This window comes from Balaenoptera ricei, chromosome 14 (genome assembly GCF_028023285.1).
Source record: "Balaenoptera ricei isolate mBalRic1 chromosome 14, mBalRic1.hap2, whole genome shotgun sequence".
NCBI lineage: Eukaryota > Metazoa > Chordata > Mammalia > Artiodactyla > Balaenopteridae > Balaenoptera > Balaenoptera ricei.
The window spans coordinates 21,371,314-21,397,358 of record NC_082652.1 but is presented as its reverse complement, the minus strand read 5'-3'; the positions used below and the strand labels follow the sequence as shown (position 1 = coordinate 21,397,358).

Below are 26,045 nucleotides of genomic sequence, written 5' to 3'. Positions count from 1 at the left end.
TCCCTACTCCGCCCCTTGGGATCCTTTAAGAGGCGGGGCTTGGCTGCCAACCGCGGCCCCGGCAAAAGGCTGGGACTTTACTCCCGCGGCGGAGAGCGAGTCCGTGCTCCATCTGCTGCCGCAACCGCCGCGCCCGGAGCCTGGGCCACGATGAGCGGCAGAGTCGGCGATCTGAGCCCCAGGCAGAAGGAGGCACTGGCCAAGGTGAGCCCTCACCCCGGCCCGGCCCCGCCCCGGGCGCTGGCCCCCATCCTCTGGAGGCAGCGGGCTGGGAAGGGGCTGGGTGGGGGGCGAGCGCGGGTCCGCGGCGGGCAGCGGAAGGAGCGGCAGCTACCGCACCGAGAGGTCCGCGGCCGCCGCCTCCCTCGCTCCCCTCCGTCCGCCGAGGGGACCCCGGGGAAGTTTGGCCGTCCCGGCCCCAGCCGCGAGCGAGCCCTTGGCGCTGCCACCTGGGAAGAAGTGGTTGCTTGGAAGCCCACGGAGGCAGCTGAGGGCACAAAGGCAACGTTCATTCTCGGGACTGGCAGCCGGGCCCTGGGGGCAGGGGCAGGGGCAGGGCCCTAGGTTTCCTCCCATTTCCGGGAGGTTTTCCTCTTGCAGGGGCAGTGGCACGATGGAAAGGGCCGGAGGGCTTCTTAGGAGACTTGGATGGCTCCTGCTCTGGCACCAAGTCTCTCTGCGACCTTGGGCAAAACCGGTCCTTCTCTGTTCGCTCCTTGAGGAAAGGAATTGAGGAGGCTGGACCAGATGATGTGGAAAGGAGCAGCTTCAAGTGCAAAGCCTAGGATCCTACCGGTGACTGACTGGGTTGGGGCTAGTTTGAGCTGAGACCAGCCCCCCACCCCGTCCTGCAACCCAGGCCCCTCTCTCAACCCAGGCCCCTCCCGGGCTGGGGACTTGGGCTGATGCTCTTCAGAAGGCAAGGAGGTAAGCCTGGCTTTGCCTCGGCGCCTGGGCAGAGGAGGGGGCAACAGTTCCAGAGCCGGACCCTCTCCCACCAGCTGGATCTCCCCTGCTGCCCTTGGGGAGAGAGGGAAGGTTGGCTGTTCTTGGAGCTGGAGCTGTTTGGGTCCAGTCTTAAGGTCTGGAGGCTCCACAGCAGTTTTCCATTGCTGAGAAAGTGGTGGAGGGGGCGGGTGGCAGGTGTCTTCTGCCATGGTAGTGGGGCAGAGGCTCCAGTCCCATGGAGGCCTTGCCCCAGGCTGGGCCTCCCCATCCCAGGGAGGCCGGGTAGGGAGGTTTCAGATTTTACTGCTGACCTGCAGGGGAAGTCAGGCAGAGAAGGGATTAGGTAGTGATTAAACTAGATATCAGGGGCTGGGTAGTGTCCTTGGTAAGGGGTGGCTTCATGCCAGTCTCCCTGGGGGTCTGGGAGCTCTTTGGGGGATGGGATGGTTTGAGTCCCTGGCTGACCTAGGCAAGGGGCAGAGGTGGCGGGTCCTCATTGGTCCTCTCTGTGGCTGCCCTGTAGGTCAGTGACTAGGGAAAGGTAAGTGGCTGGGAGCAGGAGGCTTGGGGACAGCACAGCACGTGGGGGCATGCTCACCTACAGGGTAATGAGCAGTTGGAGGGGGTGTGGCCATCCTTGGGGTCACGTCCAGCTCTCTTGTTTGGCACTCCCTACACTTTCCCCCTTCATGGCTTCTGGCTGGAACTGTTCCCTCCACCTGGATTGCCCTCCTTCCTCCTCCTGCTGCCTTTGGAGTCCTTCAAGCCCAGCTCAAATGTCATTTTTTATATGAAGTAGTGTGAGACCACCCTCTTCCTGGCCCCAGTCAGCATCAAACTCTTCCTTCCCTCTGCTCCTTGGACACATTGCTCACCATTCCATTACTAAGGGGACAGGCCATGGTGGAAAGAGTGCCTGCTCTGGCCTGGGACAGACCGGGGTTTGCATCCCAGCTCTGCTGATGACTAGCTGTCGACCTTGGGCATGTTACTTGGCCTCTCTGAGCTCTAATTACTTCATCTGTAAAATGGGAGCAGTAATAGCTCTAGAAGAATGAATAAGCACCGAGGTCGGTGCTGGGCACACGAGGAATGCTTGGTAAACTGACGCTTTTACTGTGGCACACCCCTGAGTGTCTACTGTGGCGGTTAGCTGGGGGCAGTTCTGCCCAGCCATCACACTGGAGCGTGTAAGTGCACACAGCCAGGCAGGGGCAGTGTCTTACTCCCTCCTCACCTCCTCCTGCTACTCAGCTCCCACCAGCATGACCGACAGAGTGTCCCATGCTGCCCAGGTGCTCAGCCAGTGTCTGCAGAGTTGACCCGTGTCAAGCAGGGGTCCAGCAAAAACCTCTATGGAGAGTCCCGGGCAGAGGGTGGTCAGGGTGGGACCTGCTACTCACCCAGCTGCCTCTCCCTACAGTTTCGGGAGAACGTCCATGATGTGCTGCCCACTCTGCCGAATCCAGATGACTATTTTCTCCTGCGCTGGCTCCGAGGTGAGGAAAGAGGGGCTGCGGGAGGCTGGGGCAGGGGCTTGGGCTGGGGAACAAAATAGCACCCTCTGGAAACCCTGCCCCAGGCAATCTCAGAATCTGGAGTATTCAACCTTCAGAACCAAAAGCGTTCTTGGCAATGATATAACCTCAACCCTCCTGTTGGATAGATAACGACACTGAGGCTCAGAGAGGTGAAGTAACTTGCCCCAAGTTGCACAGTGTTGAATTGCAGGCAGGGAGAGGACTAGAGCCAGGTCAGCTGACTCCCAGCCCGGTGCCCTTTCCATCCACTCGATGAATCTACTCTGCCGATGGATGTGGGGAAACAGGTTGAAGAAAAGCCAAGAAAGGCCCCAAGCTTGTGGGAAGTTGGAGGCAGAGCCAAGTTTAGAACCAGAGTCTTGGCCCGTGGGAGAGACTGGCCCTCTCTGTGGCAGCTTGAAGGAGGGGCAGAGTGCACGGGGAACACGGGGGGTGGGGTTCAGCCTGACCTAGGTTAACAAAACTCCCCTCAAGCCACCATCTGGCTCCAGGGCCCTGAGATCTATTCCAGCTCTGCCCTGGCCTGGCTCTGGTACCTGGTCCAGGGGTGAACATCTGTTCGAGGCTCCTCTCTGGGAGAGCAGGATGAGACAGGGTGCCCTGCCTATGGCAAGATGGGACATGACAGTGCTATGCCCGTGGTGATGCAGTGTACATGTTTCTACTAGCATCAGGGTCAGACTCAACCCCATGCTCCAACTCCTGAAATCCTTCCGTTCTTTTCTTTCTCCTCCTCTCCTGTGATTCAAGTCATGTGCCACCCTCTCTGGTTCTTGTGACACACTTTTTTTTTGGCTTTGTAGAAACTTTATTGCCAGACATAGAAATAATAGAGAAAATTCCTCTGTGTTAGATTAGCAGAGATTAAATCGTGATAACAGAATCAGAGCCCAAAATATTAAAGTATAAGTCATGGCCAATTACTTATTTATAGACACAGACACACACATGTATACCCTGCGAGTCTTGGGACAGGGGAAGAGATGTATTTTCCTTTTCTGTCCAGAAACCGAATAGAGCTGGCACACTCTTGAGAGGCTGCTAGCTAGCAGGCCACCCAGAGCAGGCCCTGTGTGCCTCTGAAAGTGCCACTTGCCCTTTTCCCCCTAAAAAGCTGTGAACTCCCCCCACCCCACCCACTCAGAGAGGGTGGAGAGGCAGCGAAGGGGCGGCAGTGGAGTCAGTCCAGAGCTGGAGGACATTTTGGCCCAGCCTTTGCTGAAGGGCTGTAGCTAGAAGGGGGCGGGTGGGGAGAGTGGGCAGACAGCGCTGCATTAAAGGGCCAGCTGCAAGATGATCAAACAAACTACCCAGCTACTGTGAGGTGGGGGAAGTGTGGTTTCAGAGAGCTGTTGAATTGAACAGCTTCGCAGCTCTCTTTTTATCTGAGAGAAGGCTGGCCTGGGGCCCTGGTTTCCCAGGCACCCCAACTCCCCAGTCCTGGGATAACCCCTCTCTTTGCAGGAATATAGAAGAGTGCAGTTATCCTCATTTGCCAGATGAGAAAACTGAGGCTCAGAGAGGAGAGGGAACTTAGCTGAGGGCATACAGCTAATGCGAAGGGGAATCAGGGCAGAAACCTAGGGCCCCTGATTCCCAGGCCAGCGTCCTCTCCAGTAAGCCACAGCTGCCTCCTGAAACCAAGCTCTGCCTCTTCAAACTGAGGAAGTATCTCCTCTGAACTTTATTTGTGCCTCACATTTCCCTGGGCAGGAGCTCAGGCCTGGTCAGACTCTACTGTGAATTTCAATTAGGGTTTTTGTCACCTTGCTTTGCTTTTCTTTTCTGTTTTTGCCACGCCGCGCAGCTTGCGGGATTTTAGTTCCCTGACCAGAGATTGAACCTGGGCCCTCGGCAGTCCTAACCACTGGACCACCAGGGAATTCCCCTTTTTTTTTTTTTTTAGAGAAACCTTTTCTTTTTCTCCTTTTCATCTAAAGGAAACATTTGCAAGGCACGTGCCAGCCAAATGTCTTTGTCTAATCTAGGTGTGAGTGAGCTCTGGGTTCCTCCCTTTCTCCCTTCCCCCAACATGGGCTTGGCTTTCTGCAGGCCCCCAGGCCCGAGAGCAGGCACACAAATCACTGCCTCTCCCTGAGTGGGCCTGAGCTCTGGGCACCCCAGCGAGGGGGCTCAGATGGCAAGATAAAACGAGGAGGTGGAGGAAACCTGTGAGCCCGGCAGAGCTCCTTGTTTTCCAGGACAGGAAGAGATCAAATAAGAACCCAGGACAGCTTGCTCCCAGGCCGGCCTCTCTGGCAGTGCCCTAAGCCATGCTTTGAGCTGCCCCTGACCAGGGTGGCAGGAGCCCTGGAGAGGCCTGACCCAGCAGGCCTGGGGAGGCATCAGGCCGGTACTGCCAGGGGCAATGGCAACTCGGGGAGGGCCCTAAAAGACCCTGGATGTTGGACCCCAGCAGCTAAAGGTTAACTGGAGAGCCTCCCTGAGATAAGGGGGCCCGAAGTTCACCACCACTCCTGTTCCCAAGGAAGATGACTCTCCTCACAGTTGGGTGTGTCCCTCCCATGGAGGATTCCCACTTTCAGGTCCAGCTGGGCTCCCCCATCATGATAGCATGGTGCCATGCATCACATGGCATCTTCCAAGTGTTTCTAGCTCACTGGATGATTCGGCCAGAGATGTGCAGTATCTTGTCCAAGGTCAAACAGGAAGAAGGTGGAAGGGCTGAGATGCAAACCCAGATTATATTTCTCTGAAAGCTGCCCCCTGATGCTACAATGGCATGTGAAGGGTGACCATGAGAAGGAACTTCCCAAGAGGGAAGGCTGCTCATTTCTGCAAACGTGTGTCTAGCACACATGACAGGGTATGGCATTGGTCAAATCTCTTGTCGCATCCTTGGGTGCAAGAGAGTGGACTGCATTTCAGGGCAGCAGAATCAGGGAATGTGCTCGGCCACTCCCGAAGAGCAGTGATTAAGGGGCCGGTGACAGTCCAGAGGGCAGCCTGTCTGGCCCAGGTTCCAGGGCTGTCAGCAGATCTGGATGTCAGTCAGACCCACAGAGGACATACAGCTGGGAGGGACAGTTCATAGGTCAAATGGCAAAATTGGTCAGAATCTGGATCTCAGAAACTCTTTAAAAGATGAAATGCAGGGGCTTCCCTGGTGGCGCAGTGGTTAAGAGTCTGCCTGCCAATGCAGGGGACACGGGTTCGAGCCCTAGTCTGGGAAGATCCCACATGCCGCGGAGCAGCTAAGCCCGTGCACCACAACTACTGAGCCTGCGCTCTAGAGCCCGTGAGCCACAACTACTGAGCCCGTGTGCCACAACTACTGAAGCCCGTGTGCCTAGAGCCCGTGCTCCACAACAAGAGAAGCCACCGCAATGAGAAGTCTGCACACCACAACAAAGAGTAGTCCCTGCTCGCTGCAACCAGAGAAAAGCCTGCCCGCAGCAACAAAGACCCAACGCAGCCAAAAATTAAAAAAAAAAAAAAAAAAAGATTAAATGCAGCTGGCCATAACAAGATGAAATCTGATAGGGATAGATCCAGAAAACCACCTCTCAACCTATGGGGTAGAGGCTTCATAAGCAGCACAGGTGAAAAGAATTTGGGGGTTTCAGTTGACTGTAAGCTTCGCCTGAGTTAAGGGCCTGGCCTGGTGCCGAGAAAGTTCTTAGGCTTAATCGGAGAAGGGTAGGCAACACCTGTGCTCTGGACCACACACTTCAAGAGGGGCACTGGCAAACTGGAAAACATCCAAAGGGAAGTTGATGGACTTGAAACCAAGCTTTAAAGGATGGTTAAAGGATCCATGGACGGGCAGCATGATAGCAGGGAGCACTCAGGGTGGCAGCACAGAATTTGCCAGTATTGGAAAGGTGGTCACGTGGCTGAGGAAGCAACCCCGCCCCTCCTCTCTGAATGTCTCTGTAGAGGGTCTCTGCTCAGTACAACAGTGAGGGCTGTGTGCAAATGGCAGCTTGGATTGTTTGGGAGCAGATGGCCTTGGGGGGCAGGGAGGTCTTTGTGTTCAAGCTTGAGCAGGACAGCATGTCAGGGTTTGTACATGAAATAGAGTTGAGCCAGGTGAAATCTAATTCTGAAACTTTCTGGGAACCCTGGGAAGAGGAGGGCCCTCTGTGTCCCCCTGGGGTATGCATGGGTCCTTTGAGGACATGGCAAGGTTGACTGGAGGCTCATCTCCCCTCCATCCTACTGGAACATTCTGCCAGTCCTGCCCCAGATTATGCGGCATCTGTATTCATCTTTGAACCACAGGTCAAGCTCTCAGGACTGGATGTAGACCGTGGAGGAGGTTAATTTTGTGGAAGGAGAAGGGTAAATGATAAGGGGGTCCAGGGTTCGCTTTCCCTGACAGGAGATAAGACCCTTCACCCGGGCTTCCCTGGTGGCGCAGTGGTTGCGAATCCGCCTGCCAACGCAGGGGACACGGGTTCGAGCCCTGGTCCGGGAAGATCCCACATGCCACGGAGCAACTAAGCCCGTACGCCACAACTACTGCGCCTGCCCTCTAGAGCCCGCGAGCCACAACTACTGAGCCCGTGTGCCACAACTACTGAAGCCCACGCACCTAGAGTCCGTGCTCCGCAACAAGGGAAACCACCGCAGTGAGAAGCCCGCGCACCGCAACAAAGAGTAGCCCCCGCTCGCTGCAACTAGAGAAAAGCCCACGCGCAGCAACGAAGACCCAACACAGCCAAAAATAAATAATAAATAAAATAAATTAAAAAAAAAAAAGATCTTTAAAAAAAAAAAAAAGGACCCTTCACCTGATTGCATCCACTAGGGTAAAACTCTTTTGACCCTGAACTTGCGATGCTGCCCCCACTTGCCCTGAAGCTTGACCTGCTCTCCCCGCAAGCCCAGGGGCTGTGGTGCTCTAGAAGCAGTGAATGCCCTCACATTAGCTTCTATATGTGGGGTGATCTGAGAGTCAGTGGGCGTTCCAGCACAGGAGCAGGGAAATCTTCCCATTCTTGGCGCCCAGGCTGCTATCCTAACCCTGACCATGTTTCCCTGTTACAGCAAGAAGCTTCGACCTGCAGAAGTCTGAGGCCATGCTCCGGAAGGTGAGACCCATTTGGCTCCAAAGCCCACTGTTGCCTCCATTCCTGCCCATCAGAATCACACCGTGCTTGGACTTCTGTCCACCCCCTCCCACCCCAATCACCGCCTGTGGCTTATGTGACATATCTGAGTATTAGCCGACCCGTACTGCCTTATCCTCCAGGGCAAAGTGCATTCCCTTCCCTGGCAACAGAGCTTTCACAGTTCTGGGCCAGCCAAGAATTATAATCTGTTCTGCTGAGACCTCTGAAACAGGCACTTCCTTCTTTTCCATTCCTGCTGGTTGCCTTCTCGTGACTTACCTGTGGTCCAGTGGTCTGTTCATGCTGTCACCCATTGCTAGATGCCTGTTAAGGACCACCCCCTCCCCGCCCCGCTTTTTTAAAGCCCTCGTGTGTTTGCAGCATGTGGAGGTCCGAAAGCAAAAGGACATTGACAACATCATGAGCTGGCAGCCTCCAGAGGTGAGAACAGATTATCCCGCCCCACACCATGTGAGGTCTGTTAGACCCACGATTTGTATCCTGGGTCTATGGGACTGGGACCCTCAGAGGAAAGGTCTGACAACGCCAAGTCATTGAATGAGTATCCATTGGCACCCAGGGGCGGATGAACCCAGAGGAAGGCCCTGGACACCGGGAAGGTGTGGCCGCCCGGGGCCTGCTGACCAGGCGCCCCCATCTCTGTCTGGGCCCAGGTGGTCCAACAGTATCTCTCAGGGGGCATGTGTGGCTATGACCTGGATGGCTGCCCCATCTGGTACGACATCATTGGACCTCTGGATGCCAAGGGTCTGCTCCTCTCAGCCACCAAACAGGACTTGGTCAAGACCAAGATGCGGGACTGCGAGCTGCTTCTGCGGGAGTGCGCCTGCCAGACCGAAAAGGTGAGGGGACCAGCACGGCTGAAGAGAAGTTAACGCCCGGTGGAGGTGGTCACACAGAAGTGTGGGTGTCACATGTGGCTTTAAGGGCAGCTTTAGGCCCCGACGTTTAGATTTCATAGACCAGTGAAATTGCAAAGTTTTAGGGAGTGATCTATGTTACTGAATTTTTATTTTTCCAATAAGGACTTAGAAAACACTAACCAGCTATAATTGCCATAATTAACCCGCCAAACTATAGGGACGGCATTGTCTCAGAATAAAGGGCCGTCCTTTAATTGAGTAAGGTTTAGCTTCATAGAAAACGTGCTACGTTATCATTACTTTTCTCCTGTTATCTGGGCACCAGGGGAATCCTTGTCAGGGACCACTCTATCCTTGGACAAGTATTTGGGTGCCGCTGGTGTCAGTGAGCTCAGATTCTGTGCTTCCCTAACTCTGAATTCAGACAAAGCTAAGGACAGCTGATTCTCTTACTGGAAAAAGACTGAAGAGCAAGGCGGAGCTGCCATGGTCCTCTCCCCTGCCCTCCTCCTCAGCAGTCGTAAAGATCCAGTGAGACCATGTGATACATTTGGGGACATTTCAACAGTGTCTTCCACATTCACTGAAAATCTAGTGTGCGCAGAGGCCCTGTGGGGCTGGGCATGCAGAGAAGCGTTAGAGATGCACCTGAAGGGCTTAGACTGGACAGAGAGCATCTGTGCCTGCGAGATGAGTGGCTGCATGGGGTGCAGAGGACGAGGGGGGCCACCAGGTCAAACTGCAGAACAGAAGGGACTTCAGATGTAATCTAAGTTCACCCAGTTGTTTAGTGGATGAGAACACGGAGATCTAAACGGGAAGGGTGACTTGTCTAGGCCACAATTCTGGCCTGGGGTAATTACCTCGATTTGGAAAACCCTAGGTACGGCCCTGCGGGATCTGGTTGCAGTATGGGCACAGGGTACAATCAGCATTTTCCCTGAACCGGGGTGGGCTTCTGTGTGTGTGTTGTGTGGGGGGCAGCCTGATGCGACTTTCTGTTCCTCTGTCCCCTGCAGACGGGGAAGAAGATAGAGACCATCACCCTGATTTATGACTGTGAGGGGCTTGGCCTCAAACATCTCTGGAAGCCAGCTGTGGAGGCCTATGGAGAGGTGAAGGCCAGGGCTGGGGGGTGGTGGGAGGGTGAGAGGTGAGGGTCGGGGGGTGGGTCCCTCTGCTAGGAGGCCCTGTGGGGTGGGGGAAGCCAGAGGAAGCAGGGCCTCCCTCCCTGGCACAGAGTTCTGAGCCCGCTGGATTCTTTCCACAGTTTCTCTGCATGTTTGAGGAAAATTACCCCGAAACACTGAAGCGTCTTTTTGTTATTAAAGGTAAGTTGGCATCTACCTGTGATGAAGCCCAATGGGAAAGAGGGGCCAAAAATATTACTGGGACAGATTAAGGAGAGTGAAATAGAGTGAGCCAAAGTCGGGGGTGGAGGGTGCGGTCTTAGGACCTGTTCAGAAGACCGACCCCTGATGTACGCAGACCGCTTTATAATTCACAAAGCTTTTAGTATTCGTTACCTCCTTCGAGCCACCCAGCCCCGTGAGAAAGGAAGACCATCCCCCCATACAGACAGGAAAGCCGAGCCTCACATAGGGCTGCCTGTGTGGGCTCCACAGCACCAGGGAGTATGTGGCCAGACACTGGGGGCTACGGCGGACACTGTTAGGGACAGAGTGGGGACTGCTCCCGGCCTCACGTGGCCTGGTCTCTGTTCCAGCCCCCAAGCTGTTTCCTGTGGCCTATAACCTCATCAAACCCTTCCTGAGTGAGGACACTCGTAAGAAGATCATGGTCCTGGGGGGTGAGTAGCCCAGACTCTCCGCCACTCCATGGCACAGCTGCAGCCCCGCTGGGGATGGCGTTAGAGGTACGGCCAGAGCTGCCGGGGCAAAGGCTCCCTCTGCTGGTTTGGGAGCAGTGGGACCCAGGAGCAGGCTGGGCCAGAGCAAGGGGCTTCCTGTCTGTTTTCCTAAGAACTCTTTCTCTCAGACACTCTGGAGAAATTCAAAGATGAATGGAATGCCAGTCCTTGTCCTCAATGAGCTTGCAGTGAAACAGGAGACCTTTAAGAGAAAGCTAGGACACAAACTAGAAAAGGCACTAGATGCGGCAGAGAAGGGAGGTCACAGGAGCAGAGGTTGCTTTCAGTTGAGGGCAAGTACACATGGCTTCATTGGATGGGTTACCTGCTGTGTGCCCGGCCCTGAACTAGGTAGGTGTCAAGGCCACAAAGGTAAGACAGAGTCCCTTGAAGAGCTTGCGGCCTCTCGGAGAAGGGAGACACAAACAGATGTATATCAGCGCGAGATGTTACATGTAAAAGAGAGGAGTTACATGTAAAAGGAAAAGCCCATGGGAACACTGAGCAGGGGCGCTCACCCCGCCTAGCCTGGGGAGGGGGTGATGCCTCCCTCAGCTGCAAGCTATGGAATGAGTAGGGTAGCCAGGTGAAGCAAGGCAGGAAGCTGTTGGGCAGAAAGAAAAACACTGAGCAAAGACCTTACACACCATGGCACGGGCAGCTGAAGAGGGCGCACAACAGGGTGTGCAAGAGATGATGTGGAGAGGCAGCCGGGTGCCAGGAGCTGGGTCGCCGAGAATCCAGGGCACTGTGTCGGGAAGCTGGGACACAACTCTACAGGCCACTGGGCACCAGAGAGGAGTTCCTGAGCCGGGGCAGGGAGTGGGGTACCAGGATCTGATTCTCAGGACAGATACCAGTTTGTACACCGCGGCCACAGCCTGCGCACCAGGTGTTGCAAGCCTGAGCCAGGGCGGGGGCTGTAGGGACGGAGAGGAGAGGGTGGATTTCAGACTTCCATAGAAAGTGGAACAGCAGAACTCAATTGACTGGATGTAGGAAGGGAGGAAGAGAAATCTAGAATGGCTCCCTGGTGTCTGGCATGAGTGATAGCATTGCAGTCACTCTGATGCAGTTAGTTCCAATGGGGAATAATACAATCAGAAGGAAAGGCTTGAAGTTGAGTTCTAGGAGTCTGTGAGATGTACACATGTTGGGGATGCCTGGGCCTGAAGCTTAGGGGCAAACTCCAGTCTGGAGATTTGGAGTTTTAGATAGAGACAGCACCTAAAACCTTGAGAGGAGATAAGACTGCCCACAGAACAGAGGCTGAAGCCTGGGGAATATCCAGGCTCAAGGACATGCAGAGAAAGAGGAGCCCACCAGGGAGTGGAGAAGCGATTTTGAGTTTGGTGGGGAAGCGGGCAGACGGACACTGGATAGGCAGGGCAGCAGGAGAACATCAGGGGACAAGGGGAAGCCAGCAAGGAAGACCCATGGGAATCAAGCCAGCCAGGGACAGGCAAGAGTCGAGTTTGGCTGGAGCGTGATGTGGAGTGGTGGGAGACAAGCCTAGAAAGGTAGATTGGGACTGGCTCGTGGACGGCTTAATGCCACCTGTGGAGTTGAACTGGGGGTAGGGAATTCTGAAGGTTTCTGAATGTTCACCTTCAGGCACCACATTGAAAGTGGAGGTTTTCCAAATGTGTGCTGAGCCTGGGTGTGGTGCAAAGCAGTCTGGAAAGCACAGGACTTCTGGGTGCTGGTCCTGGCTCTAGTGCAACAAATTCTGTCCTTGTAGCCTCAGTTCCTCTCTGTGAGATGGGAAGAATCCTTCTGGCCTTATTCCAACCCTCCAGCTGAACTGGGTGAAGAAACACAAAGTCTGAGGAAAAGGCTCTAATGATTTTTGGCTTTTCTGTGGCTGCCACCCACCATGAGCATGAGCCAGTTCGGTTTCCTGGCAGCGGGGCTGCAGAGGAGGTTCAGTCAGTTCCCCCACCCACACCTGAAACCCTTTCAACCAAACCCGCCTCGGGCTGGGAAGGTATAGGATCTTCAATAGAGGAGGGGAGAAATTCACCCTGGGCTGGTCACTGGTACTTAGCACAGATTAAAGCACCCCTGGAGTTGCATGGTCTCAAGTCCCTAGAAATCTGAAGGCTGGGAGACCCTGGACCATCCCTGTGGGTTTACAGGCATCTCCAGCCACAGAGGAAGCTGGGTGGTACCCTGTGACCTGGAGCTGCTCCCTATATCTGGTCTCTCTCATCAGCACGGAAAGGTTTCCAGTATCAAAATATTGTCCTTGGCTGATACTTGTTTAGGAATCTGGCAGAGAAGTGGATCTCAGCCTTGGTTGCACTTGAGGCAAACTCTCCTAGTCAGGAAAGGGCTTGGTTATTTAAAAAAAAAAAAAAAAGAGCCAAATCACTGGTAGCCAAATAGCCTACAAAACAAGAGCAGAAGTGAAACTGTGGCTGGGGTAAAGCCAAGGGAGCCCATTTAAGGGGTCAGTCTACAGTGATGCATTCATTCAATAAATCACAAGTGAGCACAGTAGGTGACAGTGGTCATGCCCTCACGCTCAGTCTAACTAGGGCAGATCATGTTGACTGCCCTCCTGCCTGCCACATGCGCTGTTCCCTCTGCGTGGAATGCCCTTCCCTCCTTTCTTTGTTCCCTCCCACTTGCACTTCAAATATTTGTATCTCCTTCCTGGGAGTGATAATACACTCTCATACAGGTAGGGCATTCTACAGTTTACAACAAACACCTTCTTAAGTACTTAGTTCACTTCACTCCCACCATAACCTTGCAGGGCAGGAGGAACTAGGCTCAGAATGAAGTGATTTGCCTCAGGTCGCTTCACTGGCCAGAGGCAGTGGGGACAGGACCTCTGTATCCTGCTTCCTGGTCCAGAACAGGGCAGTCATCTGGGTGACAGCTCCTCTTGAACCCCCTGCAGAGCTGTGCGCACGTCCTGTGCTCCCAATGCCCGTGTTTTGTGTGCAGGGGCAGACGGGTTTTTTTCTGCCTCTTTTGTGTAGACTGCCAGGGCTGTGATGAAATCCTGCCTAGTGGTGATCCTTTTTTCTCCTTCCTTCCCTCTCCTGCCAGCAAACTGGAAGGAGGTTTTACTGAAACATGTCAGCCCTGACCAGCTGCCTGTGGAGTATGGGGGCACCATGACTGACCCTGATGGAGACCCCAAGTGTAAATCCAAGGTATGGGCTGCCAGGGGCCAGAGGTGACCAGGGACGCCTGGCTCAAATGCACATTCCAGCTCACTCTGTGCTCTGCTTCTAGATCAACTACGGGGGTGACATCCCCAAGAAGTATTACGTGCGAGACCAGGTGAAACAGCAGTACGAACACAGTGTGCAGATTTCCCGGGGCTCCTCCCACCAAGTGGAGTATGAAATTCTCTTCCCAGGCTGTGTCCTCAGGTAGGGTTCTGGACCCTTCCAGGAGACCTGAGCCTTCTGGCCGTAGGTGCCGGGGGTGGGCTGGGGTGGGAGAAGCCCTGGTGGCAGGACCCCAGAGAGGGCACATGCACACGGAATCATGTCTAAGTGGGTGGGTGTCCCCTGCAGGTGGCAGTTCATGTCGGATGGTTCGGACATCGGTTTTGGGATTTTCCTGAAGACCAAAATGGGGGAGCGGCAGAGGGCAGGGGAGATGACAGAGGTGCTGGCCAACCAGAGGTACAATGCCCACCTGGTCCCTGAGGATGGGACCCTCACCTGCAGCGATCCTGGCATCTGTAAGTCTCTGTCTTGGCTCGAAGCCCCTGCTCTAGCTGTCTGCCTGGGAGGTCCCTCTTTCTCCATGGATTTAAGGTCTCACACTGTTAGAACTAGAAGTGGAGCTCCATCAGTTTCAACCTCTCTTGCATAGGTGAGGAAACCTAGGCCTGGAGAGGTGAGATGACAGGCTCAAGGTGACCTGGTCCAGGTGTAACTGGGGCTGTGACTGCCATTAGACATTTCCTGGGGATGCGCCGTCCCCAGATATCAGAGAGGCAGAACACGTTACGTAGGTGTAGGGATCACAGGGTGAGCAAAGTGCTGACAAACCTAGCCTTGACTCTGCTGAACTTCACTCATCTCCAAATTGATCAAAAAATGGCCACAGAACATGAACAGGAAGTTTACCCAAGAGGAATAAGAATGGCAAATAGGCATTTGAAAAGGTGTTTAACCTCACTTAGCTTTGCAATATCGATTAAATTCCCTTTGACTCAGCAATTCTACCTCTGGAAATTTATCGTACAGAAATATTTACACAAAGACACAAAGATATAGGTACATGGATGTTCCTAGCAGTTTGGGAAACTGACAATAAACTAAATGGCCTTAAGAAGGTCTTGTTAAATGAATTATGGTCCATCCATATAATGGAATACAATATATGCATTAAAGAGAATAAACTGACATATAAGATGTCTGATACATGTTAAAAAAAAATAAAGCATGAGACTTAGCATATATGGTATATACTCACTTTGGCTAAAAAAGGTCAACGGAATTCTGGGGTTGGCCGCTTTCACCTTCTGAGATGGCCCCACTCCGTCTGTGGAGTATGTTTCTCTAAATAAATTCACTTCTTACCTATCAGAAAAAAAAAAAGAATTCTCAGGACTCTGCTAACGCTAATGGTGGTTATCTCTGGGGTGGTAGGAAGCTTATAGAGGGCTTTCGTTTCTTTATACTGGCCCTGCAAATACAGGTTATGTTACAAAGAACATGTACTACATTTATAAGCAGAAAAATCACATACACACACACACAAAACCCCCATCAAATCTCCAGTTTCCTCTCTGTCTGAGCCAAGGGGCCAGGCATGGAAAATCAGTGACAGCAAGGGCTTTGTCATCAAGCTGAGATGGACTTGACCACTGACTAGTCCTTAGGCAAGTGAGTTGGCCTCCCTGAGCTTCAGTTTCCTGATTGCTACAATGGGGATCAAATTCTCTACCTCATAGGGACACCTAATGATGAAATGCGATCAGGTCTGTGCAGCACTTAGCGTAATGCCTGCCACGCAGCACTCAGCGCACTGTGGCCACCATTATTATTATTAGGGCAAAACCTGGGGGAGAAGGGCCACTGGGGAGATTGTGCCAGAGATGGGAGAAGCCCTCCGCCCTATTTCCATGGCAGCACTGCCAGAGGTCTGAACTAGCCCCACAGATGTCTTGGCCTCTGTACTTGTCCACACCATTGCCCCAACCTCAGATCCTGTGTCCTCCCCCACAGCCCAAGCAACCTCAGTCTCCACCGCCCGCTCCTCACATATACTCTGTGGTCTGGCTCCCCAGGGAGGAGAAGTATTCTTGTTAGCGAGCTGCCGGGTCCTGAGGGAGAAGGGGGTATACTGTGTGCTTCATCAAGAACAAGGCTTAGGACCAGCCCAGACACTGTCATCCTCAGAGCATAAAGCATTTCATACATATAAGCTTGAATTTCTCTTTTAAAGGACAGGGAAGCTGAGGTATAGAGAGGGGATGTTATCTCTCCCACAGTGTAGCCCACATAGACACCAAGAAACGGAGACAGGAGAGAATCCTAGGGTCCTAGTGCAGGATCTCGTGACCATAGACTACCCTAGAGATGATCATGTGACAGAGGAGAGAGTGGGGTCCCAGACCTGGGAAGTAATTTACCCAAACTCAGTAGCAGAGCCCAAACCGTTTTCCAGCACTGCCCACTACCTCTCTGTAGTACCATGAACCCTTTAACATAATCAGGCTTAGGTTTGCAAATCCCAAATTATAGTTCCCCTTGGATATATTCCCAGATGGAATGTTTATCTGCCTGTGGGGCCTTGACTGGGAGCTACTTATTGTCCATTCTCAGGAGGTGAAAAGGCCGCAGCATCCATGCCCCCTGCCCAGGTATAAAGACAACCAGGTGGGGTCGGCTGTTGCCTGGGCCATGGCTCAGGTTAGAGTTGAGCCCAGTGAGAACCCAGTGTTAGGTTATAAGCTCACCTGTGGGCGGGTGATGCACTTGGAGAACCAGGCGACCCCCTGCAAAGTGGGACATAATCACCCAGTGGAGAAATTAAAACTCTGTGCCAGCTTCCAATGCTGAGAGCACATTAACCCTCCCTGGGCTGCTCTGGTCCTTTCCCAACCGTACTCAGTTACTGAGAACCAAAGTTTAAACTGATTCCACTTTTTTTTCTCCCAACTAATATTTCCTGAGGTCCTGAGTGTAGAGTACTCTTCTAGGAAAGGAAAAGATTCAGAAAAAAAGATCTGGAGCATGCAATGTGGTCTAGAAGAGCTGAAGCACTGTAGGAAGGTTAAACAGCCCCTCTAGGCACCAGAAGACCCGGTTTCTGAGTCCAGCTTTGCCAGTAACTCTCCGAGTGTCTCTAATTAGATTTTGCTCTCTTTTTCCTTAGAATGAGGGGAGTAGGCTAGAGCAGATCTTAATCTGGGGTCTATGACTCCCCAGAGCAGTGATTCTAAATCTTTAAAGACCAAACACTTCCCTTTTATAATAAGTGGTGTCTAATGTCCCCTTTACTACTCTGAAATGAAATTCATAGATATTATAACCACCTACACATAATTAAAAAGTCAATATACTCTCCTATCTGGAATATAAAAGAGAAATAAAAGGACACTAAGAATATATATGTTTTCTCAATACATAAATGAGAGGGCACAGTTACCCCCAGCTCCTCCTCTCTTCAGAATGGTAACTTCCCCATGGGAACCACTGCCCCAAAGGGTCCATGATGGGCTCCATGGGATCTGAAATTGTATGCTTTCATCAGATTCTCAGGGGGGGTCAGTTCCCCAACAAAAGTGAAGGAGCCCTAGCCTGGAGGATCTCTGGGGCCTCTACAAGTCTGTGAGTACATGATTAGTGTCAAAATGAACCACTTCCCTCGGGCCTGGGTGTCACAACAGCCCCTTCCTTGCTTCTGAGGTTAGAACGTCATGCTAGGCAGAGTCATCTCAATCCTGATGCTTGGTCCAAGGAGCTCAAAGACTTCTTCTCTAGCATGACTGACTGGTTGCTAAGGCTCTGTCATCCAGGTCAGAGAGGAAGCTTCCCTCTTTCCAGAGGCACCATTGGTCCTGAAAGACCTCTGGCTCAGAGAGAAGATCAATGACTAATTACTCACTTCACACCATGAAGAAAAGGGTGAGTGGTGTGTCTACCCTCAGTCTAAAACTATGCATTTTATCCAGGGGCAGAAAAGGGGAAAGATTAAATGCACAGGGTTTTTTTTGGCTGGGAAAAGTTAGAGAAGACCAGGATAGGGAAGGGGCAGAGCTAGTGTTTTTGTTTTCCCACTCTGTTCTTTGGAAGGGGTGTTTGACTGGAATGGAAAAATTTCTAAAAAAAAGAAGGGTTAGATTAAAAGCAGTCTGTTCCTTGGCCAAGGGTTGGAAGCCTTTTCTGCCAACTGCATGCCCATTTTCTCTCCCCAGAGGAAACCACTAACAGATCTTGTGTATTATCCTACCAAATATTTTCCATCCCTTTAGAAGCATTATGTGTTTCCATAATATACAGGACATGTGCCCACCCATATACATTCATAGGAATTATATCTGTTATTCAGTGTATATTTGAAGGAATTTTTAAATTGTAAAACTTGTCAATGTAGGTAGACCAAGTAACAAAGCCAAAAAAATTTTTTTTACATATATTAACAAAAATGTTAGAAATGGTTTACAAATTGTTCTGCAACTTGCTCTTTTTAGCCTAAGGATATATTGTCACTAGTTTCCCCAGTCACTTCTATGAAGCTCACCTCTTTCTTTTTATACAGAATAGTATTTCAACAAAAACTTTTAAAGCAATTCTTCTTTGAACATTTTAGTTTTCCTCATCTTTTATTACTACAAATAGGGGTGCATTGAGCATCTTTGTCTATTTATCTTTCTGTGGGATAAGTTTCTGGTTCAAAATGTTTGCATATTTTACCTTTTGTCAGAAACTGAACAGGATTAGGCTTTCTAGGGCCCAAGTCAGGCAGCAGTGCAGGCCAGAGGGAAATTCCAGCTCCATCCCTTCCTCACTGTGTGACACAGTGACTTTCTTTTTATATAACACAATACTAATGCTGAACTCAAGAGTTATTGTGAATAATATATATAGATTGCCATCCCAGTATTGAGTCACATAAATAGCCATTGTTACCATTATTATTATTATTATTATAATAACTACTGCTGCAACTAATTCTACTCCCTCCTTTCAAGACCCAGTTCAAGCTCTAACTCCTTTAAAAAGCCTTTCACATGATTTCAGTCTACAGGGCCCCCTCCTTCCAAGCTGTTACAGATGTGACTGTCTCTGCCACTCATCTGGCACTTGGCATGTTCTGTCTTATATATTTTTCTCTTCATGAACATCTTGTAACCCAGCTAGACTAGGTTTCAGAAGGTGAAGGACCATTGCTCATGCTACCTTCATCCTCATTACCTACCACACTGCCTTGCTCAGTCAACCAAAATCACTGTCTCTAAGCTCTTTGTCAGAATTGCCTGAATGTCTGTTTTTTTCCCTCCCCTCAGATGTCCTGCGGTTTGACAACACCTACAGCTTCATTCATGCAAAGAAGGTCAGTTTCACCGTGGAGGTCCTGCTTCCAGACAAAGCCTCAGAAGAGAAAATGAAACAGCTGGGGGCAGTCACCCCAAAGTAACACCTCCTCCCACAGCAGGCCTGGCTCCCTCAGCGTCTCCCTGTCAGTTTCTATCCCTTGTAGCAGTCATTTTCCCAGCACTCTGACGCCCAAAGAAACTGGGCTAGAAGAAAGACCTCGGGGCTGGATCTGGGGAGCCTTCATTTCAGAATTAGGAAGAGGGAGACTAGATGGAGTGGGCCTCCTTGCCTCTCAAATTACTAAGAAGTCCCCAGGGGCTGAGCATCGTGACAGCATCTGTCTTAAAAGCTGTGCCAACTTCACCTGTCCAGTGACAGATGAGACAGGAAGAGGGGTACCATGGGGTGGCAGGGAGGAAATTAGGAAAAAGGGGAGAGATTGAGACCTAACACTTTAGGGAAGCTAGCTGCAGGGGAGGAACTTGCTCCCAAATGAACATGTAAGTCTAGATCATAATAAGGAGTAGCAAGGTAGCCGGTTGCTAGAGTTACGGTGGGGGTCTGAGGCTCTTCTGAACTTTCTACCGAGGCTAGGATCTTTTGGCTTTTCCCAGGTCTCGGGAGGGGGCCCGAGTCAGCATAGGTCTTCCGTTTCAAGGGTAGACAGGCAGGCCTCTCCCTCACCTCGAGGAATCCACCAATTCCTGGGTCCCACTGGCTGCCTCTTTAATTACTAATGATTGTCAGTGACTCAGAGCTTCCTGGGACAGTGAGCTTTGGTACCCAGCCATTGTCCTTCAGTGCAAACAAAGCACAGAGAAGTTACCTCCAGGGATCCCAGCTCCGTGAAGGGCCAGGGAGGCTGGCGGTGGGTGTGAGTCCTGAAGCTTCCACCCCTCAGAAACCCAGGCCCTGACCCATCCTGGGGAGATGGTCTGGCCAAGCTGAGGGAGCAGGAGTCAGGGGCAAGGCTGGCACTGACAGGAGGCCCCGAGGCCGCATGGGTCCCAGCCAGACCCCCCCAGGAGGATATCCCGACCTTGGTTTACAGCGCTCTGTTAGGAAAAGTAACCAATGAATAAAGAACGTTCAGCGCGCAGGGCGTGGAAGTTAGTACCCTCCGCCTAGCTCCTCACAGTTCCTCACACAGGCAAACTTCCGCCTCGGGGTGCCAGCTTCTCCCCGCCAATAAGCGGGGCGCATGCGCAGAAGCCATCTGCTCGTCTTCCGTGCGCTGACGGAGTCCCGACGGCCTGCTCGCCCCCTGATTGGCCCAGCCGGTGGGCTGTCCTCCGCCATCTTTGCTAAGGGCACTAAGGGTGCACCTGACCACCTTCACGGTCAGGACGGAGGCCCCGCCCAACTCGGGCTTCTCTGAGCGCGCCAACTAGTGCGGGTCTGGCGAGCGCGCGCGGCGCCTGCGGTGGGCCTGGATTGGGAGGGTGACGGAGAAGGAACGATCACGTGGTGTTAGGGACCGTCTCCTAATTCCGTGCAGGCACTGCCAGTGTTTCCGGGGTTGAGGATCACTTTGAGTCGCGATCCCAGCTTCCTGCGAGATCACAGCTGACCTGGCTGCCCTACACGATCCTACAATGATGAAGACTCCCAGGGCTGAAATCAGGGACCTCAACAGGGAGGCTGTGACCTTTATTTGATGATAATAAAGCTAATTCTTTAATGAGCGTCTCCTGGGTACCAGGCAACAGCCCTGTGCTTATCGCCTTATTACAAGGATTCAAGGAAATAATACACTCAGAGCGCTTAGAAAGCCTGGTACAAGTGTACGCTCAGTAAATGTTGGCTACTCTTATTTCTTACAGACGTGGCTGACCGTCCATAGGCGGCACAACTGGCATTTGAACCCAGGACTGCCTGTCTTTAAAGGCTGGGCCTTTGCTCGCTGGTACCCCCAAAGGATTCACAGAGCTTTAGTGAAGTGCACTTACTCCTCACATGGGTAAACTGAGGTGCAGCAGGGGAAGAGTTTCCTCTTCAGTAATCAATAACCCCACGTCCTCTCATTCTGTTCTGCTCATTTCCCTGAAGTCTTGTACCCCAACCCTGTTTCCCTGGCCTCATTCGTTCATTCGTGTTCCTGCCCCGAAGAGGCTCGGTCCAGTTAGACTCCAGTGCTTGATAGATGAGGATGGGGTAGGGACTCTAAGAGTCCAAGCATCCACATCACCAGGGTTCTCACCATTCGCTCCCCCAGCCTCATTTACTCAGCTCACCTTAGGAGCATGGGAACTGGAGCTGCACTGCCTGGAGTCAATGCCGGCTTCACTACTCAGCGGTTATATGTCCTGGGAAAGTGACCTATTAATATTTTTCCTGTGTCTCTATTACTCATCGGTAAAACGGGGAGTGGGGGGCGGTGTCCCAGGCTGGTGGGAGGGTTTAAAGAAGTAATCCATCTAGAGTCTTTAGCCAATGGTCTGGCCGGTAGTAAACTCAATAAATGACGACTGTATAATTAATCCTCGAAACCGTCCCAGGACTGAACCTGTCCTGTTCCCCACAATTAACAAATGAATAAAGTGAGGCGCAGAGAAGTTACAGGCTCTTGCCCGAGGTCACAGAGCCAAGAAGTGCAGCATCCCGTATTTGAACCTCCGTCTCTCAGGTTCTAACACTACAGCCAGTGCTGGAAGAGGATCGCGCCAACCGCTCGACTCCCGAGAAAACGTGAAGAAAATTAAGCTGTAAAACTCAAACCTGGGAGAGGGGCTCCGGTGCGCGGGGGGAATTTGCAGACGCTCCCTGCTGGCGGGGACTACATGACCTGTGCTTCAGTTGGGGACCTTCGGCTCGGCCCGTCCCGCCGCTGCGAACGGGAGTGCCGGTGGAAGCCGAGGCGGTAGTACACGCTGCAGCGACTGAGGCCAAGGAGGAAGCGCCATGTCCGAGCCGCCCCCGCGGGGGGCCGAGCGCGACCTTTTCCGGGACACGTGGGTGCGGTACCTGGGTGAGCGCGGGGCGAGGGGGACAGCGACCCCTACACCACGTGTCTGGGGAAGCAGGGGTTGCCAGACGCCGGTCAGGGACCTGGAGAAGGTGGGAGGATCTTAGTTCTCATTTAGCCAGGGAAGAGACTGGGCTCAGAGAGGGTTCTGAACTTGCTCAAGGTCACACAGCTCTGGTATTCCCAGCCCTGCCCTCGGGGTTTCTGCTGGTCAGATGCCCAGGTGGAAGCTGCAGCTCAGCTAGGAGGATGGACCCGGGTGATCGGATCGCCTTCTCTGGCATGCCTGGCACAGGCTGTGGAGTCAGGGCATTTGGACTCCCATCTTGGCTTCTCACTGGCTCTGAGCCTGTTTCCTCCTCAGCAAAAAGGGATGAACGCAGGGTCTCTCTCATTGGGTGGTAATTGTAAGGGTAGAATGAGATAAAGTACATAAAGGCCTGGCATATGGTGAGCCCCTGGTCAGTGGGGCTGCCCTTAGTCTCTCTCACTGCCTGTTCACCCATCAGCTCAGATGCTTCTAGAACCCAGGCTGTGAAGGCAAGTGAGTGATGAGAAAGGTGTCTGCACTCAGCTTTTCCGCAAGGGGAGAGTTGGGGTGGGCATCATGAGTGCCATTTTATAGGCTGGGAAACTGAGGCTCAGAGGGGTAAAATCACTTGTCTAAGGTCACCCAGCTACTGCTCAGCAGACTGAGATAAGAACCAGCTCACTCCAGTGCTCCCTTGTGAAACAATCCAAAGGCTCAGGAATTAAATATCCCCTCCCCACCAGGCTACGCCAATGAGGTGGGGGAGGCCTTCCGCTCCCTGGTGCCTGCAGCTGTCGTGTGGCTGAGCTATGGTGTGTCCAGCTCCTACGTGCTGGCTGATGCCATTGACAAGGGCAAGAAAGCGAGAGACGTGAGTGTTAACCTGCCCCTCAACCCCCCACCCCCGTCCACTCCCCTTGTGGTCAGTCCACAGCCTTGCATGTGGTTAAGTCCCTCTGGGACAGTCCGATCCCCACAACCTGGCCTGGTGGACTCCATACCCTGGTACTGTTTGTAGCATAGTGCACCCTGTCCCCAGCGCAGGTGACGTAGTCTATATCCTAGTCCTGGATATGAGTGAGTCCACCCTCAGCCCTGAATTGGTGGAGCCCAGAACCCAACACTAGCGTGGCTCTGTCCCCAACCCCCTTCACTTCCCTCTCCCTGGTCCAGCCTCATGCCCCTTGTCCGCAGGGTTTCCTGCCTCTGCCCCTGCTGGATTAAATGTCTCTTGTGCCTGCCAGGTGCCGAGCCCTGAGGCAGGCCGCAGCACCAGAGTGACTGTGGCCATGGTGGACACCTTCGTGTGGCAGTCTCTGGCCTCTGTGGCCATCCCAGGCTTCACTATCAACCGTGTGTGTGCTGCCTCTCTCTATATCCTGGGCACTGCTACCCGCTGGCCTCTGGCTGTCCGCAAGTGGACCACCACCGCACTGGGGCTACTGGCCATCCCCATCATCATCCACCCCATCGACAGGTAGGTGCTCCTCCCAGCCCCAGGAATCATCCACCCTACAGGCAGGGATAAACTTTGAGAGGTGTGGGGGTGTATCCACTTTTCACAGAACAGTTGTAGCGGAGGCAGGGCTGGCACTTGGGGCTCCTGAGGTAGAAAGGACAGTCTAGGCCCTTGTCATATGATCTGGCAGGTACTTTGGCTATAAAGGTAGGAGGTGCCATGAGAGTATGGGACACAGGACAAGTAAATTCCCAGAAAGAAAACTCAGTGTTAGAAAACCAGAGGTAGGCAGGAACAGGTGCACCCTGGAAGGGATGGGTTTTGAGAAGTTTTGGTGACAGAAGCCCAAGTGAAACTGGGTTAAGTAAAATAGGAATTGATTATTTCACATAACTGAAAAGTCCAGAGTTATGCTACTTGGAGGCATGACTGGATCCAAGCACTCAACTGATGTTATTAGGGGTCTGGGTCTCTCTGCTGGCCTTCTCCCCACCCCACCCCGTGTTGGCTTCAGTCACTTTCCCTTCATGGGAACAGAGATGGCTCCCAGCAGCTCCCAGCTCCCCTCCTCCCAGCTTAGCAAGCCCCATAAGAAGCTTCTTTTTTTTTTTTTAATTTTTTTTGATGTGGACCATTTTTAAAGTCTTTATTGAATTTGTTACAATATTGCTTCTGTTTTGCGTTTTTTTATGTTTTGGTTTTTGGCCGCGAGGCATGTGGGATCTTAGCTCCCTGACCAGGGATCAAACCTGCATCCCCTGCATTGGAAGGTGAAGTCTTAATCATTGGACTGCCAGAGAAGTCCCCCCATAGGAAGCTTCTTAATAGTGACAGCAAAAATCCCAAGGAAGGCTGTCATTGGTCCATACTGGACTGGGTGCCCATCCCTGAGCCAGTTTCCCTTTTCCGACTGGCCCGGCTTGGGTCATGTGCCTTCCCTTAGAACCAGAGATGGGGCCAACCCAACTAGACGAACATAGAGTGGGAGGAGGAGTCTTTCCCCTCAGGAACATAGCTGACCTTGAGGTCCTGTGTGAGTCTTTTACCCTCTCTGTGCCTCAGTTTTCCCAACTGAATAAAGAGAGGGTGATGGCTGACACCAGGATGGCACTTGTGTCCTGCATCCAGGAGTCCCTTTCCTAGCCCTGACCTCCTGCCTCCCATTCCCCCATTAGTACCCCTTGGTTGCCTGCTCATGACCCTCCATTGCCCCACAGGTCAGTGGACTTCCTCCTGGACTCCAGCCTGCGCAAGCTCTACCCCTCTGTGGAGAAGCCCAGTTCCTCCTGACCCCACCCCAGTACCTGGCCTGTGGGTTGGCCCACTCCCTGCTCTGTTCCAACTCCCTCCTCCTGCCAGGGGTTGCAAATGCCTAGCTCTCTGGGATCCAAGGCCCTGGCACCTGAATGGTTTTAAGCTGAACGGAAACTGAGAGACAAAGACCTCAGGGCAGCAGCTGCAGTGACTCACAGACAGGACCTGAACCCCATCTGCTTCCATGGAATCTGTGATACTGAGCCGGACTGGACTGTGAGTGGGCCCAGCCCTGTCTCTTGACAGGACAATAACATACTCCCATGGAGGGTAAGGAGACTAAGGCCCAGACAAGGCAAGGAATATGGCCAAGATCACTTGGCAAGCTGGGGACCTACAGGATTCCCAAAGGCTCGGCCAGGTCACCCCATGGCAGTGTGGCTGACGGAGAAGCAGCAGGCAGTTGGAGAAACGCAGGAGTACACTAGTGGGGACCCTGAGGACTGATTCTCTGGCAGCCCCTTCCTGATGGAGGGGCTGCTGGGGCCTGGCTGGAAGGCAGCACAGCCCCCGGTCCAATAAATCCTCAAGAAGTTGAGTTTTCTCCTTTTCTATTGGGGATAAGCAGGGATGTGGTGATGGGGAGCAGGGCTGGGGGCCCTCAGAGGTGGAGGCCGATGTCTCTGGCAATGTATCACTCACAGTGGCTAGCACTGGGCCTGTCTGGTACCTCCCCGCCCATCAATGCCCCCCTGCAGGTGCCTGGGATTCCACCGTGGTGCTGCCAGCCTCCTTTGGGGTAGGCATTGCCCTCTTTCTGCAAGCCTCCTAAAACCACACTGTGGTTAGGTCCCTGTTTCCTGGAGTTGGAGTCACTCCAACCCCCACCTCCTCCTTCCCCCCCCAGCCCAGTACTGCTTCCTTGCCTACTGCCTTCCAGCCTATGGCTCTCTACAGAGTCACAGGCAGAGCTGATTCACAGGCTGTGTGACCTTGGGCAAGTTACCTGACCTCTCTGAGCCTGCTTCCTCACTGTACAGTTGTCTGTAATGACCCTCTGAAGCTGCTGTGAGGGTTACAGGAGAAATGGCTTGCAAAGCAGTTGGCCATAGTGGGGCTCACAGAGTTATTTAACCACTATTATGATTGTGGCAAGAGACATCCATTTCAAGGGCAAATAATTGGTAATTGTGCCATCAGATGACTAATCTAGAGAGAAAGTATGCCAATTTTATGGTTCAGGCATTCCAATCCTAAGAATTTATTCAGAGGAAATAATTGGATGATGATTCGAAGATGTGCATCTGAGGGTGATCATCATGGTTTTATTTTTATAAGCGAGAAAGTCTTGGGCACTCCTTAAAGGTCCAGTGCATAAAGGAACATGCTTCTTTTTTTTTTGTTTTTTTATAAATTTATTTATTTTTTATTTATTTATTTTTGGCTGTGTTGGGTCTTCGTTTCTGTGCGAGGGCTTTCTCTAGTTGCGGCAAGTG

General features: G+C 52.5%; 2 protein-coding genes across 2 annotated transcripts; both read left to right on the top strand.

Moving 5' to 3' along the window:
- The first annotated feature begins 63 nt into the window (after positions 1–63).
- On the top strand, positions 64–20,279 carry SEC14L2 (SEC14 like lipid binding 2). Its single transcript, XM_059894098.1, has 12 exons — positions 64–204; positions 2,372–2,447; positions 7,503–7,546; positions 7,949–8,008; positions 8,242–8,430; positions 9,471–9,566; positions 9,722–9,782; positions 10,178–10,261; positions 13,382–13,488; positions 13,571–13,710; positions 13,858–14,027; positions 18,810–20,279. The coding sequence occupies exons 1-12, from the start codon at positions 151–153 to the stop codon at positions 18,938–18,940; spliced, it is 1,212 nt and encodes a 403-aa protein (XP_059750081.1). The 5' UTR covers positions 64–150; the 3' UTR covers positions 18,941–20,279.
- Positions 20,280–21,358: 1,079 nt separating this feature from the next.
- MTFP1 (mitochondrial fission process 1) lies at positions 21,359–25,147 on the top strand. The gene is made up of 4 exons (XM_059894099.1): positions 21,359–21,808; positions 22,580–22,707; positions 23,081–23,313; positions 24,513–25,147. The coding sequence occupies exons 1-4, from the start codon at positions 21,742–21,744 to the stop codon at positions 24,583–24,585; spliced, it is 501 nt and encodes a 166-aa protein (XP_059750082.1). The 5' UTR covers positions 21,359–21,741; the 3' UTR covers positions 24,586–25,147.
- The last annotated feature ends 898 nt before the right edge of the window (positions 25,148–26,045 follow it).